The 20,709-nt window shown below is 42.1% G+C and overlaps 1 protein-coding gene across 1 annotated transcript in view; it reads right to left on the bottom strand.

The window, feature by feature from the left end:
* Positions 1–20,709, bottom strand: part of COL7A1 (collagen type VII alpha 1 chain) — a 199,897-nt gene that overhangs the window by 150,351 nt on the left and 28,837 nt on the right. Inside the window, 1 exon segment of the mRNA XM_054976386.1 lies at positions 642–727. Coding sequence (XP_054832361.1) covers positions 642–727 — 86 coding nt within the window.

Raw genomic sequence — 20,709 nt, 5'->3', positions numbered from 1 at the left:
GAAGGCACAGGTTGGACACTTGTCAGCTTCCCTCAAGTTTTGATGGGAAATGTAGGCAGCTTGGTGGAATGTTGGACAAGTGACAGTTGAAAGTCCATTGGACAGCAGTCGGAGAGCCAAGCTGCAAGACTAGGATACCTACATTTCCCATCAAAACTTGAGGGAAGCTGACAAGTGTCCAACCTGTGTCAGGCGTCACTTGTAGCTTGGCCCTCAGAGGTCCTTGTGAACTGGGTATCTTGTGCCAAAAGAAGCCAGCACCTAATGTAGGAGGGGAGGATACTGAGAGATGAGCCTGATCTCACACAGCTAAAGCTACCCCTCCCACCACCACTGCCACCCAAGTCATCCTCCTCAATTTTTTCTGGTATGTAAATGCACTGAAATGGCACCCTGAGCTGGACAATGCAAACAAACCAACCTCATATATTCAAGGTGCAACCCTTCACCCCTCCTCCTTCTCCCTTCACCTCTCCCTTCATTATTCTTTTGTTAGAATTTAGTCTGCAAGCTCCTTGAGGCAGGAACGTGTCTTGTTTTCCTTATGTATCAGACTGATACACATATGAAACTATCTTACACAGAGTCAGACCAGAACTAACTCCTCTCGAATGCCAGCAGCTGTACCATAAGGAACATACCTCTCTCTCTTTTCTGAGCCTTAACTTGAGCTGAAGCAAAAAGCATGGCATGGAGAGCAGCGAAGAACAGCATCTCCCCTCTCATTCTGGGAAGAGAGAATAAGAGAGGCACCACATAAGGGGTTTTTTATATATATATTTCTGCATCCGCATCAAATGGCCACTCCCCAGCAGCATGGTCACAGTATGTAGTAATTTTTGGAAGCATGCTGAAGACACTGACAAATGAAACAGGCAACATCATTTGGAAAAAAATGTTTATTTACCATTCAGAATTGTGGCGATTAAACACAGTGTGCATACAACTACTTGCTAATGTAGTGTATTGGAATATCTTGCCTAGCAGTGAGACTATTACCGCTCCTCTGTTGTTTTTAAAATCAGGTGTGAATACAAGTTAAAGTTCTCCTCAGCACCTATCAAGATGTTAAAGACATCTGCAAGTGTTGTCAGGAGTGAGACAAAATTGAGTTGCTGGAGCAGGGGCAGCCAGTTGCACAACTAGGTAGCATTGTGGCAGTGTTCTGGCCATGGTGGGGACCTCATTGGCCACTCAGCTGAAGGTCAATAGACATTGCCCAAAACAGTGACAGGGACTGGGGGGGGGTTCGGGGGTTAAAATTGGGACAAAAGGGTGGAGCTGCCAACCAGTCAGCTCTTTGGGGGGCACCCACCCTCTGGCAACAGTCAGGAAGTGGGGGTGAACCTTCCCCCTCTTTAGGCTGGCCTTTGAGTCAACGAGAGGCTGATGAGGATAGGCTAGTCATGACTCCAGGCAGTGGAGGAGCCCACTGGAAGAAAAGAGGGTGACCTTCAAAACTCCTTCTCTTTTCTTATCAGAGGCTTTAAAAGGAAGAGGCACACAATATACCACCCATTAAGAGGTGGCCATCTATATTAACCTTTAAGCACACCATCACAGTAGACTGGAAGTTGCCAAGGCCAAACTCTGGTAGAGTACAAGTCAATTGTGCAATGTGGTCTGACAACAACCATTAGTACAAGATGATTGCAAGACAATGGATGACCTGCAGCCTACTAGAAATGAAAGCCTTTGCTTAATCACAGGTTATCAAGTGGTTAGTAGTTGGCTTGTAACTTGATGCATGTTCTTCCTTTATCCTATGTATTAGAGATGTTTAGAGACCTGCTTTAGCTAAAAGTACAATTCACTTAAAATTTATGCTAAATTCTTGGACTCTACCATCTCACAAGAAAACCAGGATTACTTGAAATTTATCACAGATTCCATTATTCTAAATATCCTTTTGTTTTGCATTATTAAACAGGACAGAAAAGATGGTCCTCATTTACCTCCAAAATGAATGATGTTGGTTTTCTCAAACTCCCCTATGCAGCTTCCTTTCGGCTTCTACAAGTTCAGTCCTAAAAGACCACCGTTCCAACCCATTCTGTGCACTGGATTCACAATCTGTATCTCTGGCTCAGTTTCTCATCTGAAATAATGGAATTACCTATGATCAGCTTCATGGGGTTGTTGTAAAAAGGGTTTAGTGCTTTTTCAAATTAAAAGTGGATAACAATGTTATAATAATGATCTATTTGCATAATTGACATGCTTTAACTTCCTCTGATTTTAGTAGGAATGGACTAGGATTAAACACCAAGTTGCATAACCCATGCAGAAGGGGTAACATTGCTTCTTTGACAGATTTAATAAAGAGCCTAAATATCTGTCAAGGATCATTTAGGCTTCCTAAGTCCTGCCACAGTTGCAAGTGGTTGGATTAGATTAATTTAGAATCACATACTGATTCCAAATCATAACACTGGCCAACGATTAATCATTATGTTATGTGCTATATTTAATTCTGTTCCAAGACTTGACTGCTCTACCATTCTGTTTGTATGTTTTATAGTGCATGTTGTGTATACAACAGGATAAGACCTATGGAATAGCCTAGTGTGAAGCTCAGCTCTTTTCCTATACTTACACAACATCAAGCAATTAAAAATTAAAAGGAAAGCGAGATTAAAAGACCCAGAACAGCCAGTTTCCTACATATAACCAATTTTAGTAGGCTGACCTCGATAGCAGCAGCAGCCATCGTTCATTTGTATACCGCTCTTCTGGACAGGTTGCTGCACACTCAGAGTGGTGGACAAAGTCAGTGTTATTATCCTCACAATGCACCTGGGGAGCTGGGGCTAAGTGGAGTGTCTTACCCCAAGGCCACCTGGTGCGTTCACTATGGTAGTGAGATTCAAACCAGTTAAGTGCTGCATTGCAGCACAACTACTTAACACACATTTATAGTCATTTGCCAGCAATTTCCCCGAGAGAACCGTGGGAATTGTAATTTGGTCAGGGTACTCAGAATGATTTTAGAGATTCCGTCTCCAATCCTACTGAATGATAGTTTTCAGGTTTCCTTGGGGAGAGGGAATAACCATTAAACTGCTTTAAGTTTGTGGTGCATATATGCTTCATAAGAATACCGAGAGAGACCTATCAATAGATATGCTACAATATCCATGGCAAACTCCTAAAGTGGCCTTATGCCAAGTCAGACCACCAGCTTATCAGGGTCATTACTGTCTACTCTGATTGGGGCTCACATAGATACTTCTTGCATTATCTATTACCTGATCCTTTTAACTAGAGTATATCAAAGTTTGAATCTGAGACCTTCTGCAGAAAAGCTGATGCTCTCACTAAACCACAGTCCACCGATGAAGAAAGATGTAGAAGTAATTTATATATCATCAACCAAATGTATGGGTTTCAGGATTTGGGGGAGGGAGGAAAGGGAGCATTTAAAACATTAATTTCTACCAATTTGCCATCTGAATAAGTGCAAATGCTTATTTGAAGAAAGAAGTGGCTAGTTGTACATGGAGAAGCAAGTCTTTACAGCTGGCTAAAAATGTAGAATGAGAGAAAAATTCAGCCAACGGTATGACTGTACACTACAGACAACTGGATTTCCATGCAGTTGCATCTGCTATGGGACCAATTCATAGGCAACCACAGGATACATATGATAGGCCAAATCCATCTTCTGTCTGGTGCAAAAGTGGAGAACTTTAAAAACTAGCTGGCTATCAATTTAAAATTGCTGCAGTCAGTGTAACTGGAGGCATGGAGCTGGTGACAAGAGAAAGATACATTCTGAACTGACTAAAGAGAGGAGACAGTGCAGGAATAAAATCCAGCACAGAGAAAGTTACAGTACTTTAAACCAGAGATGACCAAAGCACAGCAAAGGTCCTAGTAAGAGGTTCTAAGAGGAAAGACTGGGTCTTGAAGCTATTGAAAAGGGAAAAAATACCTGAAACCAGATTACTGAATTCTGTGTTTGAGGCCATGTTCTGAATTTTACAATGCCATACAAACTCCCAGACCGCCAAGTTGCCTTAACAGCAACTAAGCTCTACCAAAGCAACTTACTTCCTAGCTAGCTGAAGCTTTGTAACCATGAGTTGTTCCTTACAGTATGGCAGAAAACCCTCTGGACTTTGTTTCTGCTGAGTTCTCTGACTTCATTAATGGGAAGTGAGATTCTTGCAGTGACCCAGGCCGGTGTTTCCCAACCAGGTCCTGCAGAAATCCTGGGATTCAACAGGATATGGTCAGTGCCGGTTCCACAAGAAATCAGGGAACAAATAAAAATTTGGAAATGCTGTGAAAAATTGCATCTGATGCATCTGACAAAGAGAGCTGTGGCTCTTGAAAGCTTATGCTACAATAAAGTTGGTTAGTCTTAAAGGTGCTACTGTTTACTATTTCTCATCTTTTGAGTAATTCTCTGCAACTCTAAGGGAAGGGAAGGCCAATACAGACTGTGAGGCAGTGTCTTTAAAGAGCTTCGCATGAGGAGCATGCTGCTGAAAAGTTCCCAGCCTCAAGGCAGAGGGTGTGCACAGGCAGCGAAATCTACCTCCACAGGCACTGCTGCCCAGCCCTTTCTTCTCTGCCAGCTGCTCACACACACACCTTTTGCTCTTCTAATGCCAGAGTTTTCTAGTTACTAGGTTTTTCTTCTTTTGCCTCTGAACTCCTCTGCATTCATATTTTGTCTACAGTACATACTGCAGACACTGCTGAAGCTTCACGCTGCTTTGGAATTTCTGGAGTAACTTTGTGCATGCTCAGTCCCCAACTGAGAAGCGACTTATACAGAGAGTATCCTTCAAGTGAATCCAGCCTGATGAAAGTTCCAGAGAACTCAAAAGCTTGCACACTGTTTTGTGTCATTTTGGGTGGTCGTAAGAACAACTGTTACACGGCTTTTGCTGTTGGTGAATGAAAAGGCTCCCCATCTCCATGTTGTGGCCCTTACTAGGAAGCAAGACTGGACCAGTAAGCTTTTGCAAGTTATCAGAACTGCACCCGAAACCCACTCTTCTTCCCTTGTACAGATGATTGTTCACTTGGCCTTGAGCAAGTTCCAGATCCCTACAATAGCTGAAGTCCCATTTCATCCATCAACTCTTAGATAACACTGACAAGTCACTACTGAGGGCCTCTCCTCAATAACTGAGTGGCTCTTGCTCACATTATAGTGCTTCTCTTGCATGCACACTGCATTTCTGCAGCTCCGCAAAACAGTTTGTCCCTGGGAAAATATGATCTTTTCTCTTCTCCAGCTTCTCTATCTGTTTTTCTTGTATGCCAAACATTAGCTATGCTACCTGTGACCTGCAGCATTCCCTCCCATTTCATTAACATTTTGCCTTTATATATATATTTTTAAATGTATTCAGGTCTCTAGGAGATGTGCATTCTACTGCTATATTTATTTATTATATGACATTTTCATTCCAGCTTTTGCTTAAGGGGCTCTGGGCAGCACCTGTGGGACTCTTACTTTTATTTTGCAACTATAGTTATACTGTTTAGGGCAGCACAACAAGGAAGGTGCTGACACATTTCAGGGGCTTGGTTTGCTCCCTCCAATTTGGCAGCGTGGAGAAGAAGGCAAATGGCAAAGGCTGAACCCATCATGGTCTCCCAGATCCATGCTGCTGCTGGTCAGGTCCAAGCTCAGCACCTTCAGCCCTACAAGTATTGCTCATTCTGCCCTTGCTCACCTGCTGATGGTGGTGCATTAGGAGGCAACAGGCATATGTTGTTGGGTTGACAAAATACTTGGAACTAATCCTGCTTGTAACAACTGAGAGACAGCGCAAGCTCATCCTGCAATCTTTGCAGCAGAACAAAGACTCGGTTCTCTCTTGTGTCCAATGTTGTAATTTATTTATTTAATTCAATTTATATTCCGCTCTCCCCGCAAGCGGGATCAGAGCGGATCACACGTGGTAATAAATACAATTAAAACAAAATATATAAATTAGATTAAAACATTAGTCACATCACCCAAACATTAAAACACATCTGTGGGGCAGGGTGGCCAGCTACCAGATGACAACAATCTGGAGAGCAACAATCCCACCTCCTGGTAGGAAATTGTTTTTTTGGCCCACCCGCCTCAACCCCCATATGCCTGGTGGAACATCTCTGTCTTGCAGGCCAGCGGAAAGATAGTAAATCTGGCTGGGCCCAGGTTTCCACAGACAGAGAGTTCCACCAGGTTGAGGCCAGGACCGAGAAAGCCCTGGCCCTAATTGAGGCAAGGCGAACCTCCCTAAGGCCAGGGACCACCAGAAGATGTTTATCAGCTGAACGGAGCAGTCTCCAGGGAACATATAGCAAGAGGTGGTCCTGGAGGTATGCTGGTCCCAGTCCGCTAAAGGCTTTAAAGGTTAAAACCAAAACCTTGAACCTGATCCCGAATTCCATTGGGAGCCGGTGCAGCTGGCACAAAACTGGTGTTATATGTGACTGGAATGGAGTCCCAGTCAGAATACGCACTGCTGCATTCTGGACCAGACCCAAGGGTAGCCCAGCATACAGAAAGTTGCAGTAGTCCAACCTGGAGGTGACCATTGCATGGATCACTGTAGCTAGGTTGTGGGCTGAGATGTAAGAAGCAAGTTGTCAAATCTGACGAAGATGGAAAACCGCAGATTTGGCAACTGCCATGATCTGGACCTCCATTGACAAGGAGACATCTAGGACCATGCCCCAACTCCTCGCCACTGGTATAAGCATCGCATACCATCAAGGAGTAGGAGCTGGATTTCAGAACCTGTCAGCTCATGGCCCAGGTAAATGACCTCCGTCTTCATGGGATTCTGTTTCAGTCTGCTCTGTTCAGTCAGCCAGTCACAGCCTCCAAAGCCCTGGCCAGATTTTCCAGAGCGGAGTCTGGTTGACGATCCATCAAGAGACAGAGTTGGGACAGCCCAATCCAAAGTTCTACACCAACTGAGCAAGGGGATGCATGTAGATGTTAAATAACATCAGGGAGAGTATCATCCCCTGAGGGATGCCACACACTAAAGGTTGGCAAGGCAATAACTGCTCTCCCAGCGCAACCATGGAGAAAGGAGACAAGCCACTGCAAGGCAGTCCTACGAATCCCCATGTCTATTAATTGCTACACTACCCTGGCTCTAGAACATGCTTGTGTCCTAATTTTTAAATAGGACTGTTTGCATGCTTTATTTATTTATTTACATATTTACAAAATTTATACCATGCCTTTTTGCCTTCATCAGGGCCACCACATGTACAATCCCACAAAACCTAAACTATAACTGAAGCATACTTTTAGGCATGCACCTGCAGCTCAGTGGTTGATAGGGTGAACAGGTCTCCCACAATAGTGGGATACATCCCATCCCCCAGTCTCCCACTGCTTCTTGGTTGACCAGCAGGAACAAAAATGAAGACCAAAGGAGTGTGGCAGTGATGCCCCTTCCAGTTATGTACCTGGATGTGAAGTTACATCCATTCTAGAAATTTCCCAGATCTCTGAGTTTTTATACTATAGAGATTTGGGAATTCCTAGAGCGTTGCTAGAATGCTGTGACATCACTTCTGGGTTCATAATCAGAAGTGGCATTATGCGCTGTGATATCACCCCATCCCACCCCTTGAAGCTCCTGGGAGTTGACAGCACACGAATGGCAAGCTTAGTGGTAGAGCATCTCTTTTCATGCAGAAGGTCCCAGGGTCAATATCCAGCATCTCCAGTTTAAAAGATTCTGTAGCAGAGGATATCAAATACCTCTACACCTTGGGCCGCCACCTCTATTTAGAATAGAAAATACTGACTTTGACAGATCAGTGATCTTAGTATAAGGCAGTTTCATCAATTATCATCTCAATAAGCCCCTGCCTAGTTCCCCAATAGTAAAATGGGCACAAATGTCCACAGGGCTATTGAGAAGCACATTGGATACCTGAACAGTGTCACAGAAATTATAGGCAACAAGCTTTTCCCCACATAGCAACTATCCCAATATAATTATGTACTGAATAGCATGTTGAGCTTGGATGACCGATGCTGGGTTTGAACAAATGCTGAGCCATTGGCTGTACATCTCAGAGAATCCACCAGCGTCACAAAGCCTGCCAAAAGCATTTATAGCCTACAGCCCTTGGGCTGGCAAGTCCACAACTCCAAAGGAAATAAAAGTCTATTAACAGCTGTGATATCAGTTGGAAGAAGCAAGACCCCGAAGGAGCCTGGGGGGAAAATTCTCCAATTTGAGACAAGCCTCACAAATGGTTTGCGAGCCCAAGTTCCCTTCCCTGGGGAACGTGAAGCAAGGGGGCACTTAAGCATGTGCAGAGCACCCTTTCCTCCCTAGTGATTACAATCTCAGCAAAAGGATTTGAAGTGAATGGCGAAGGGAAGACTTCCAGACAAACTTAAACCTCGGCACGTTGGCTGCAATCCTGAAGGCAATCAGCGTGCCAAGTATCAGTCGGCAAGTCCTGACTAAGGCCCATTTGGCAGAACCTGCGGGAGGAGGAAAAGACAGCGAATGGCCGGGCACTCTCGGAGCCCTCCACGCGGCTCTCTCCCCAGCTGGAGCTCGGCGCGCCTAACACCGGCATCACTTCACTCCAAACCAGCAGCAAAGCCCCCCCCCCTCCCCGGACTCCATCCGCCCCCCACCTAGCTGGCTCCCAGCGCAGCCGGCAAAACCCGCCGCTTTTCTCCTGTTTGCAACAAACGCGCCGCTCCCATCGGAAGGCGGGAGTCGTTACCTGCTGTCGCTGCCCGAGAACATAATCTGCAAAGTTTGCAAACTGAGCCGGGACGCTGCAGTGCTTCGACTCCTCAGCGAGACCCCCGCGTTGCTCCTCCCGCGATGCACATCAGAGAAAGGAAGCGAGGAAATCAAAGCCCTTCCCAAACGCAGCCTGGGGAAATCTGGAGGGAGTCCCAACGCCGCGCTTGGCGGGGGGGTGGGGGGAGCGTACTGTACGCGTGGAGGGCTTGCTCCTCCCTCCCTTCTGTTGTCGCTCCAGCTCGTTGCCCCCAGAATCCCTCAAATTCAAAAACTCCTGGCTGGTTTCCAGACAAAAATGGGGGGAAGGGGAATCCCTACACGCTGCATCTCCAGTCTAGTCCCTGTTTCTCGGGCAGCCAATGGACACCCAGCCTTCTCAGGTGGAAGGGGGCTGCTTCTCTTCTCACGTGTCAGGGAGCTCAGGAGGCCACACCCGGGAGCTTCCAGCTTGCTTTAATCTTTCTTGTTTGGGGAGGGGTTTTTTTTAAAAAAGTTTTCTTTTTTCTGTCTCCAAGAATAAATAGAACAGGAAAGAGTGCTAGTTTGTGACATGCTGCTATTTATACTTTTAAAAAATCTGTAAGTGTTTTTTGTGATGTTTTCCCTTCACAACTAACCTGAAAAATAAGTCATGGTTATTCCAGTTTTGCTGGTGGAGACAGACAGGAATTTGCATTGCTGAGACTTGAACTCAGGACTTACAGATAAGCATCCAGCTTCTTTGCTTGTTGGGCTATCATGGTTTTCTGTGTAAAAGTCACTAGTGCTTTATGGTGGAGTTTGGATGGACTACTGTTGTCACAAAAGAAAGGCTACTGAGTCAATAACTGTTGCTTAGGTCCAGTTATTAAAACTGTGCTCAAGGGATCCATTTCTGGAAATCATGATTCTGTTACATGATTCCTATTATCCTGTCCAGAGAATTAAGTTGTCAAACGTTGCATTCATACATTATAAAATTTATCAGCAAAGGCAGCAACTGACTGCAATTTGTTGGCTCCTTAGTCATAACCAACACGCAATTGGAGTGATTCATACAGAGTGGATCCTCTCCATTCATGAATATTTGACTGGGAATGGGGATGAATTAATGGGTTTGGAGATTATTGATGGGAATCTATGGGGCATTCAAGTCCAGGGTGCTGAGGGCCCATGAACCAGAAAAGACTGAAGAGCCAGAATGATTTTGAGGTAGTGAACAAGCCCCAAGAATTTTTTGGGTCAGGTTTATTTAGTAAAATGTGTTGGGGCTGTAATAGTAGGAATTTCCTCTAGATTAGAGACACCCTGGAGAAAAGCATGAAGGAGCTGCTGTTTTTTAAAGTGTCCTCTCCTTAAATGAACAGTTGATTGAGCGTGATTTTCTTCATAGTCCAGTGACTTTCACCTAAATACATAATTCCGGGAAGGGAGTGAGCAGTTCCACCTGTCAATTTAACTCAGCGTACGCTGGTGGCAGCTTTCCATATATCATTGTTCACATGGATTGGGATACATCACCCTTTCATTTTAAGATACATGGAAATATAACATAGGACTAATAAAATGCAATCTGTTTTTGAAGTCATATACAGAACAGCACATCTCTGAACCCTATGCTCATTCATAGGAAATAACTACTGTCTTCTTGGTCCCATAACTATAATCACTGTTATGGATTATAATCCTTCACATGTATTTATTCAAGCACCCCTCACTTTAAGTAATGAGAAAACTCCTGAGTCATTATCATTCTTCCTTTGATTCTCCTATATCAAAATTACAGCATCCTGCACACTAAACCAATTGAGATCCAAAACAAATATTTAATTAATTCAATTGCATCAAGGCATACAAAATTCATTCATCTTAGTTCAACATCCCTTCAACGACAGTTTGAGGAAAGTGCAAAGTAGAATGGGAGGGGAGAGTGAAGCAAAGGTATAGCACAGAATAAACAAATGCAGTTTCTAATATACACTTCAATTGCTAAATCAAGCCTTTACCAGCAGACCATGACAAGATGCTGTCTTGTTTTGTGGTAATATCACAGACCTCTGAAGAGTTTGCATTTTATATGAAGGATGCTATGATGGACCCCTCCCCCTTCAAACCCCCCCCCCCCCCGAGGCAGATTTTCCCACCAAAATCAAAGTTTACCTGCTTTGGCTGAGCAGCCTCAAGCAGCGTGTCTCCATTTATAGTTTAATGTTCTTTTTGTCCCACCCTGAGAAGCAATTATATTTGGGGCTTTTTAGCCCAGCCCAGAAACTTGATAGGGGGAAAGTAGGAGCCAACTTTCTCTTTATATGAAATGGCACTAGAGGCTGAATAACTCTCAAAAGAAACATTTGCTGAATAGGCAGGGATGGAATATTGGCAGTCAGGGGATGAAATTGCTGAGGTAAAATTTGTTGGTAGAACAGAACACTTTAAAAGTAACAGGCATGATAGTTTTTTTGTTTTGCAGCTTAGTTTCAATGTTCACCAACTTAAAAGTGAGAGCTTTGTCGTTTCATACTTTGATTAAAGCAATGTTTCTCCACAGATTTCCCTTTACAATATAGGCGTTCTGACATTAATTCAACACTGTTTTCCCTTTCTAAACCCCCCTTTCTAGACACTGGACACTTCTTTATAAAACATAACCCTGCTCTCTCAGCTGAACGGGAATCTTCACTTACTACCCACTCACTCTGCCAAAAACATGCCCCCAGTTCTATCTTGGCTGTTTAAATAGGTTTCAATTTGTGCTGGCTTTCATACTTGGACTTACCAACTGAAAGTCTTTCTTAAGACAATGTTGTCACAGTTAGGGCAAACAGTGCTCCCATCCTCACTTTAGAGGGGTACCAATCTGACTCTCCTTGTCAGACTCCACACTCTCAACTGAACTCAAAATCCTGAAACTGAAAAATCTTGTCGGCACCAACAGGCCAATCAGAGGGAGGGAGGAGCAACCTGTTAATCTCTCCTTCCAGGTAGTTATTAACTCCTTCCCTTCCACTCTCTGAGTGCTGCACTGTGGAAACCTTTCATTAAATTGGGTTGTATCTCAGATGCTAATAGGAGATTTTATTGCTGCACTTCGTTTTTTCTTTTCTTTGACCATATACTACTTCTGCTCGTGGCAATAGGCCTACCATGAGTAAATGGAGTCATTTTGCACACCATCACAAACTGTTTCAATATGAATTTCCTTTTTTGTATCACCAATGAACTATCTGAAGAACACCCAATAGAATTGTACCCATTTCCATAGACTTACACATTTTAACCTCTCAGTATCTCTTTAATCACTGTTAACAGGTATCATATTTCAAAGTTAAACAACTGTGCCACCATGCTTTTGTTTTTCTGTCAAGGGATTGCAATATGAGAATTCGGGTTAGCAGAGTGCTTGAAGAGATGGTGGGAAATACTGCACAGCAGCAGCAAACAGCTACAAGGGGGACAAGGTAGGCAAACTTCCCCCAAATTCCCCACAGTTAGGACTCAGAGTCAGGACATACTGATTTCTTTTGCCTAAGGTTAGTGGACAAAAAAAGTTGTGCTTGGCTAACCTTTAACCTTTGACCTTCAAAGCAGTGACGTAAAGCATCAGATAGGAGTCCTATTTGTCTATCTAGAGAACTGGCATTTATGGTTATTAAACATGACATATTAAACTATGTAATGCATTTATTACGCTGATACTCCACGAATAAAATATGCTGTTATCTCTGGGGTTACAAGAAGAGGCCCCAAGAGTATATTTTGCTTTAGTCTCTGGGTTCTTCTGTATAGCCTTGACAGAAAAAGTCACCATATTCCCTTTGTTTTGGCTTTGCCTTCCCAAAGATATCTCACAAATATATACATGCCAACTCCCTAAAGAAACCCTCAGTAATGAAGACAAATGGGAATCTCATTTTTGTCCATCCTTGTGATGATGTACAGATCTGGTTGCTGTATCTCAAAAGGGATATTGCAGAGCCAGAAAAAGTGCAGATGATTAAGAGGCTGGAGCACCTTTCCTATGAGGGTCTTTCCAGTTTAGAAAAGAGGCAACTGGGGGGGGGGGGGGCGGACATGATGGAGGTTTATGCATGGGGTAAAGAAAGTGGTTAGAGAGAACTTTTTCTTCCTCTCCCATAATTCTGGAACTCAGGGGTGCTCAATGAAGTTGATGGACAGTAGATTGAGGACAGATAAAAGGAAATACGTCTTTACTCAATGAGTAATTAAATTGTGGAATTAACTGCTGATGAACACAGTGATGGCAACTAGCACAGACAATTTTAAAAAGTGATGAGAGATTCATAGAGGGTACATCCATCAATGGCTACTAGATAATAGGGTGTGTGATTTGGTATAACTATACCAAATCAAATTAAAGGATCAGGGATTCTTTGATGGGAGAGAGCCTTTTTCAAATTCTGCAAGGACAAAAAAAGCAGGCCTGGTTCAGAGCAGACTCTATTTTGGAGAAGATTTCTGGAGACTAGAGACTGTGCTGTGAGTGCTTGCTGAGGGGCTGCCCTCTGGCTTTTGTAACAACCATTGCCTGTCTGGATTACTGCTGTCTCCTTGGAGGAAGACCTGAGTGAGGGGAGGAAGGAAGGAACGGCCTGCCAAGGGCCATCACCTGGTTTGTGAGTCTTAGGATCGTTTTTTTTTCCTTTTTTTGTTTTTGTTTTTGGTGGATGGGGTTTGGCCTTGTGAGAGACTGGGGAGAAGTTGGGGAAGGGGGAACCTTTTTGTTAACTAAAATGTAATTTTGATAAATAATTGCTTTTGTTATAGGGGGTGCTTTGTCTTGTTGTTAGCTCTTTTAAGAGTTTGCTGTCTGACTGTTCTTGTGTGGGGGGATTGTTTTTTTCCTAATTGCTTGTCAGGGCTGAATGATTGTGCAGAGTTGGTGGTGGTTCTGCTGTTGTATGTTTGAATGATGTGATGGTACTTGGTTCTGTTTGTGGTGTCATTGGCCCTGGGTCCTGCCTGGCTTCTGTGAGTGACACTAGTTCTCTTGGGCTTGCAATAGTGTCCCTTGTTTCACTTTGGTTTTGTTGGGGTTCTCTGGTTTGACATTAATTCTGTTATACTTCCTTGGTTCACCTTGCATTGGGACTGGGCCAGTGCTACCTTGTCCCTATAGGTTTTTGCCTGAAAGCTAGCTTGGAATCTCCTCTGCTCCACATAGGAAACAATGGAGACTGTGGTGGGGGCAGCTTGTACCGGGGCCCCTAGAATTGGACCCTTGGGTCCAGTCTTCTTGGACCTTGAGGATTCTTTGGTGGACAATCAAGACTTAGGGTTCCTGCAATTTTGGTGGAGTTTGCTTGAAAAAGTGCCCCCCCAGCTCCCCCAGATAGGTTCTCCCATAGGGAATAGTGTCTGAATATATTCAACATTCCCAAATAAAACTGAATCTGGATACCATACTGATCTATTTGGACCCAAATACCTGTAATACTGAATATTTATGATATTACAGATACCTGAATCTGAATAAAACCAAAATTTTGTTCTGCTGCATGCCCACACTAGATAACATGATCAGAGGAAACCGCCACATGAAAAAGTTATTAATTCCCATGACCGGACTGCCGTTTTAAGCGGCCGGCGGGGTGAAAATAGCCCGCGGCCGACTGCTCTCAGGCGGAGAGCAGGCAAAGAACGCTCGAGACCCTAGGGCGCGTTGATCTCGGACGAGGGGGGGCTCTGCGCAACGGGCCCCCTCCCGATCCTTGAGGTCCCACCCTGCGACGGGTCGGCTAAAATCTCTGCGGCAGTTTTGGGGCCAATTCGGCTGGCATAAGACCTACATACCCAAGCTTCGATTGGGAGAAGAAGTGGAGAGGAGAACTTAAAATCGAAACAGCGATTACAACCCGAGAAAAGTGAAGGGAAGGTAAAGATCACTATCTTCCGATACGGGACAGTTTGATAAAAAGAGAGAGGAAAAAAAGTAGATTTTTAAACTGCAACAGACTAGTGAAAAGGAGGGGAAGACTCGGCAAAAGTTGTATTTGAAAAGAGACTAAGTTTAAAGAAGTTATTACAGAAATCGGACTATTGTTTTGAATACCTGTGGTTTTGGAGATGTGAGAAAAAGACACCATCGCGAGATCTGCTGTGGGAAGACGGGAGACAGGAAGTGCGTAACAACAATAGAGTGGCTGGAGAGAAGCGGCCCTTGCTGGAGGGCAGGAAGAAGGGAATCGCCATCTTTGAGAGGGGAAGGGTCGCGGCCTCAGCGGAAAAGGAAGTAGGCCATTTTGGATTACAAAATCATAGAGAGACCATAGAGAAAAGACGCCCGACATTTTGGACCTTTTAAAATTAATTTATGCAAGAAGACCGGGACATTTGAAATAAAAAAGGTACTAAATTCAACGCCACGGAGTTAAGAAAGAGAGCGGACTCGTGGGAGCGAGCTAAAGCAAGCCCCACGATGTCGAAAAAAGAGTGGCAATCGGCAATAGAAAACCTGGACAAAAAACTTTTAGAGGTGATTAAGGAATTTAAAGACATGAAATTGGAGCTGATTAAAGAGGTTAAACAGACAGTAAAATCGGAGCTGTCAGAAGTAAAATCGGAGCTGTCAGAGGTGAAGAAAGGTATGGAAACAATACAAAACGAACTACAAGGGACGCAGCAGAGAGTTAAAACAGTAGAAGGAGCGATGGAGAACTTAGCAGACACGCAACAAACGGAGATGAGACTGATGAGGGGAAGGATGGCGATTGCGGAAAGTAAACACATGGAAAAGCAGCTCAGATTTCGCGGTTTGCCGGAGATAGAAGGAAAGACAGCGCAAGAACAGATGACTGAGGTGTTAGCTGAATACCTGGGGAAGGAGGAGGAGGAAGTTGTGGCTATCCTTGATGTGGCATATCGCGTGAATTCGAGAATTGCAATCCAGAGGAAAGTACCAAGAGATGTGATTGTGCAATTTACAACACGAAACATGAAAGAGAAGATTGTGACTAAACAGTTTCAAGATCCATTGGAGATTGATGGCAAGACAATTATCATAATGAAGGAATTACCCAGATCAGTGTTGCTAGATCGGAAAAAATACAAAACGCTAATCCAGATGTTGAAGGACATGAAAATCAGGTACAGATAGAAGGTGTGTCCTTTGAATTTGGAGGTGTCAAAAAGCGCATTAGATCTGAGCGGGAGATGGAGCGATTTATAAGGGACAATGAAAAAGACTTACCAACAAGATTATGAGTATGGAGTGTAAAGTATTATCTTGGAATGTAAATGGACTAAACTCACCGAATAAGAGGAAAAATATCTTCCACTGGCTATTAAAACAAAAATGTGACATTGTTTGTTTGCAAGAGACTCATATTCGAAAGCAGGATGTAAAATATTTAAAATTGGGAAAATTGGGCAAGGAATTTGTAGTGGCCTCAAGCAAGAAAAAAAGAGGTGTGGTGTTGTATGTAAAAGAGGAGCTACAGCCAAAATTTGTAATGAAAGATGCGGAAGCCAGATTTGTAGCAGTGGAATGTATCTGGAACCTAAAGAGAGTGTTGGTAGTTGGAATCTATGCACCTAATGGCGCAAAAGAGAGCTTCTTTGAGGATTTGAAGAAGCATTTAGACGATCTCTCATATGATCAGATAATTCTTGCTGGAGACTTCAATGGAGTGACAGATTTGGAATTGGATAAAAAGACAATAACGGCACAAAAGAAAAGAGGATTATTACCAAAGCTCTTTTTTGAGTTGATTCAACAAGAGACTCTCGAAGATGTATGGAGGAGAGAATATCCCAAAAGCAGACAGTTTACTTTTTATTCTGCAGGGCACTCTACATTATCGAGAATTGACATGATCTGGGCCTCAAAAGACTTAGCGTTATGGACTAAGGAGGTAGAAATAATGCCGATGATAGGCTCAGATCACAACCCAATTATGTGGAAATTTGGGAAAAGGAGAAAAAGGAAAGCATGGAGAATAAATGAGGACTTGCTACAAGAAGACGAGAATATGGAGATATTGAGAAGAGAGACAAAGTTCTTCATACAGTATAATGTGAACAAAGAGGTACCAACTGACAAAGTTTGGGATGCTTATAAGGCGGTTATAAGGGGCATACTAATGGACTTAAACGGCAGAGCAAGAAAGAAAAAAGAGGAAAAAAGACAAGAGATTGAGGAGAAAATAAAAGCCAAAGAAATACAGCTAAAAAAGAGACCAGGGAAAAAGAAACTATTTCAGGAAATTAAAATACTTCAAGAACAGCTGACAGCAATGAGTAATAAAGAATTGGAGTGGAACCTTAAAAGACTGAACCAGAAAGTATTTGAAGGTGCAAATAAACCTGGGAAATACCTGGTATGGCAATTGAAGAAGAGAAAGGAAAAGAAAATAATAAACAAAATTTGTGAAGACAACAAAACGTATTTGGAACAGACTACCATTAGTAGAGCCTTTTATAAATTCTACGCTAAGTTGTACAATAAGAAAGAGGTAAAGAAAGAATCAATAGCGTTATACTTGGAGAAAATGAAACTTCCAGAAATCTCGGAAGCTTGGAGAAATAAACTGAATGGTGAAGTAACAGATGAGGAAATAAGTAAGGCAATACAATCTGCAAATCTAGGAAAGGCGCCTGGGCCAGATGGACTTACGGCTAAATTTTATAAGACAATGGCCAATGAACTGGCACCATTCCTAAAAGAGGTGATCAATGGAGTTTTAAGGGACCAAAGGATTCCAGATACCTGGAGTGAAGCGAACGTATCATTGATCCCAAAAGAGGGCCAAGACTTGACTAATGTGAAAAATTACAGACCGATATCGTTACTTAACAATGACTATAAAATCTTTGCGAAGATACTGGCGGAGAGACTGAAGGGGTGGCTCTCGGAAATCATAGAGGAGGAACAAGCAGGTTTTTTGCCAGACAGACAAATCAGAGACAATTTAAGGACAGTGATTAATGCTATTGAATATTATGATAAGCGTTGTGACAAAGAGGTTGGTTTCTTCTTTGTTGATGCTGAAAAGGCGTTTGACAATTTAAATTGGGATTTTATGTTTGCCACTATGGAAAAGCTACAATTGGGAGAAAGATTCATCAGAGCAATCAAGGAAATTTATAGAGACCAGACTGCAGCAATTGTGGTGAATGATGAATTGACTAAGAAATTGACTATTAGTAAAGGAACAAGACAAGGTTGCCCGTTGTCTCCACTGTTGTTCATTTTAGTATTGGAGATCCTGATGATACAAATACGACAAGACGAGGAAATTCGAGGAATAAAAATTAAGGACTATTCATACAAGGTCAGAGCATTTGCGGATGATATAATGTTAATCGTAGAGGACCCACTGGAGAACATGCCAAAAGTGATTGATAAGATTAAGGAGTTTGGAGACTTGGCAGGTTTCTATATTAATTAAAAGAAGTCAAAGATATTATGTAAAAACATGACTAAGCAGAAACAACAATTGTTAACGGAAATAACGGACTGTGAAGTAACAAGCAAAGTGAAATATTTGGGAATTGAACTGACTGCAAAGAATATAGACTTATTTAAAAATAATTATGAAAAACTATGGATTCAGATAGAGAGAGACTTGATTAAATGGAATAGACTGAATTTGTCATGGTTGGGTAGGATTGCAGCAGTTAAGATGAATGTGTTACCAAGAGTTATGTTTTTGCTACAGACAATACCAATCATCAGAGACTCTAAACAATTTGAAAAATGGCAGAGGAAATTATCAGATTTTGTATGGGCAGGCAAGAAGCCTCGAGTGAAAATGAAAGTTTTACAAGATGCAAAGGAAAGAGGCGGAATGCAACTGCCCAATCTGAGACTCTATCACGATGCAATCTGCCTAGTGTGGCTGAAAGAGTGGATGACATTAAAGAACAAGAAATTACTAGCCCTAGAGGGATACAAAAAAATATTTGGATGGCACGCATATCTATGGCACGATAAAGTAAAGGTCAACTCGATGTTCCTGCATCATTATATACGGAGAAGTCTATATACAATCTGGAAGAAGTACAGAATCTATCTACAAGAAGGAACTCCTTTGTGGGTAGTTCCATATGAGGTGATAGACCCGAGAGTTGTTGATAACGAACAACAATGTTTAACTTATAAAGAAATAACTAGAATTGAACTATCTAAACTCAGAATAAAGACGCAAGAGGAACTATCACCTCATTATGATTGGTTCCAGTATAGACAGATCAGAGACTTATATAATTCGGACTCTGCAAAGGGAGGCATACGAATAGAGAATTCGGAACTAGAGCAGACCCTTTTTAAAGAGGACAAGAAAAGAATATCCAAGGTATACCAAGTACTGTTGAAATGGTATACTGAGGATGAGACAGTTAAAACACAAATGGTGAAATGGGCTATAAATTTTAACAAAGAAATAACAATGGAGGCATGGGAATACTTGTGGAAGACTACAATGAAGACAACGACATGTACTAGCATCAAAGAGAACATTTACAAAATGATTTATCGTTGGTACATGACACTAAAGAAGATTGCGCTAGGGAATTTGAACACTTCTAATAAGTGCTGGAAATGTAGGAAGCATGAGGGCTCCCTCTATCATATGTGGTGGTCGTGTGAGGTAGCTAGGCAGTACTGGGGGGAAATAATAAGAGAAATGAGTGAAATTTTACAATTTCAAATAAATAAGAACCCAGAACTCCTGCTACTAAACTTGGGAATGGAGGGAATTCCAGCCCATCATAGGACGTTGATATTTTATATGACAGCAGCAGCCAGACTTTTGTACGCGCAAAAATGGAAAGTACAAGAAGTGCCAACTATTGAAGATTGGATCTACAAATTGCTGTACATGGCAGAAATGGACAAGATGACAAGAAAACTGAGAAATCTGGACTCAGGGCAGTTTAACACAGACTGGGAGAAGCTGAAACAATATTTGGAGAAGAAATGGGAGGTGGGAGGAAAACTGTGGCAGTTTGAGAACTACTGATGTATAACAAAGTGCAGAGGAGGGTGACTTTACCGGGGGGGGGGAGAAGAGATAAAAGTGAATTTATAAGCAGTCAGATTAATAGATGGATATATATATAGATATATGAAGGTTAACAAATAGAACATTGATAGAAAATAATTAATTATAAGGTTTAAATATAAGGATTGAGTAACTAATAATATTTTCTTTCTTTGGTATGATCTGTATAATGCCAAACTGAATGTCTAAGGTTAAAGATGAGTCAAATTGATCGACTATATGATGAGAGTTATACTGAATTATATTGAAGAACTATTATAAGAAGCCAACAATATATGGAGTATAAGTTAAATTGTTTGACTTAAATGAATGTATGATTTACATGGTTTATAGAAATATCTGAATTATAGAAATTGGGATAAATTGTTTATCCAAGATGGAAACAAGGACTTACAGTTTAGGCATAGAATGTTAAAAATAGTTAAGGATGTACTGCTTAGAATAAAGGAGAATATATATTTGTTTTAGATAGAGAAATTAAATTGAAGTAAGGGAAAAGGGACAAGGGGTTGGAAAGCTGTTGGAAGTCAATAAAAGGGGGGGAAAGGGAGGGGGTTAGAAATGAAAAATTGGGGATAATTGAATGTAATGTAAAAAATAATGGATTCTAACCCAATAAAAATTTTTCAAAAAAAAAAAAAAAGTTATTAATTCCCATTTTGCTGTATGGCTGTTAATTTTACAGTCCCCCCACCCTGTAATTATGACTTATTGTGTTTTCTGCCCACTTTTAGAACCCCAGTTGTAAGTAATTATATAAAAGAACATGATATTATGGGATTGCATCCAACTCCATATCAAGTTACTATGAGCTAGCATCTGGGGGGAAGCAAATGAGAAAGTGTTTCTTCTATTATGAGCTGATAATGTGGAAATGTTTAAATTATGGAAAGCATAACTTGTGAATGGTGGTAATGCACATTAGTTGACATGAGGGAAGATTCTCAAGTGATAAC

The sequence above is a fragment of the Eublepharis macularius genome, chromosome 4 (genome assembly GCF_028583425.1).
Source record: "Eublepharis macularius isolate TG4126 chromosome 4, MPM_Emac_v1.0, whole genome shotgun sequence".
Taxonomy (NCBI): domain Eukaryota; kingdom Metazoa; phylum Chordata; class Lepidosauria; order Squamata; family Eublepharidae; genus Eublepharis; species Eublepharis macularius.
The sequence above is the reverse complement of the archived record's forward strand: the minus strand, read 5'-3'. Positions and strand labels throughout refer to the sequence as shown.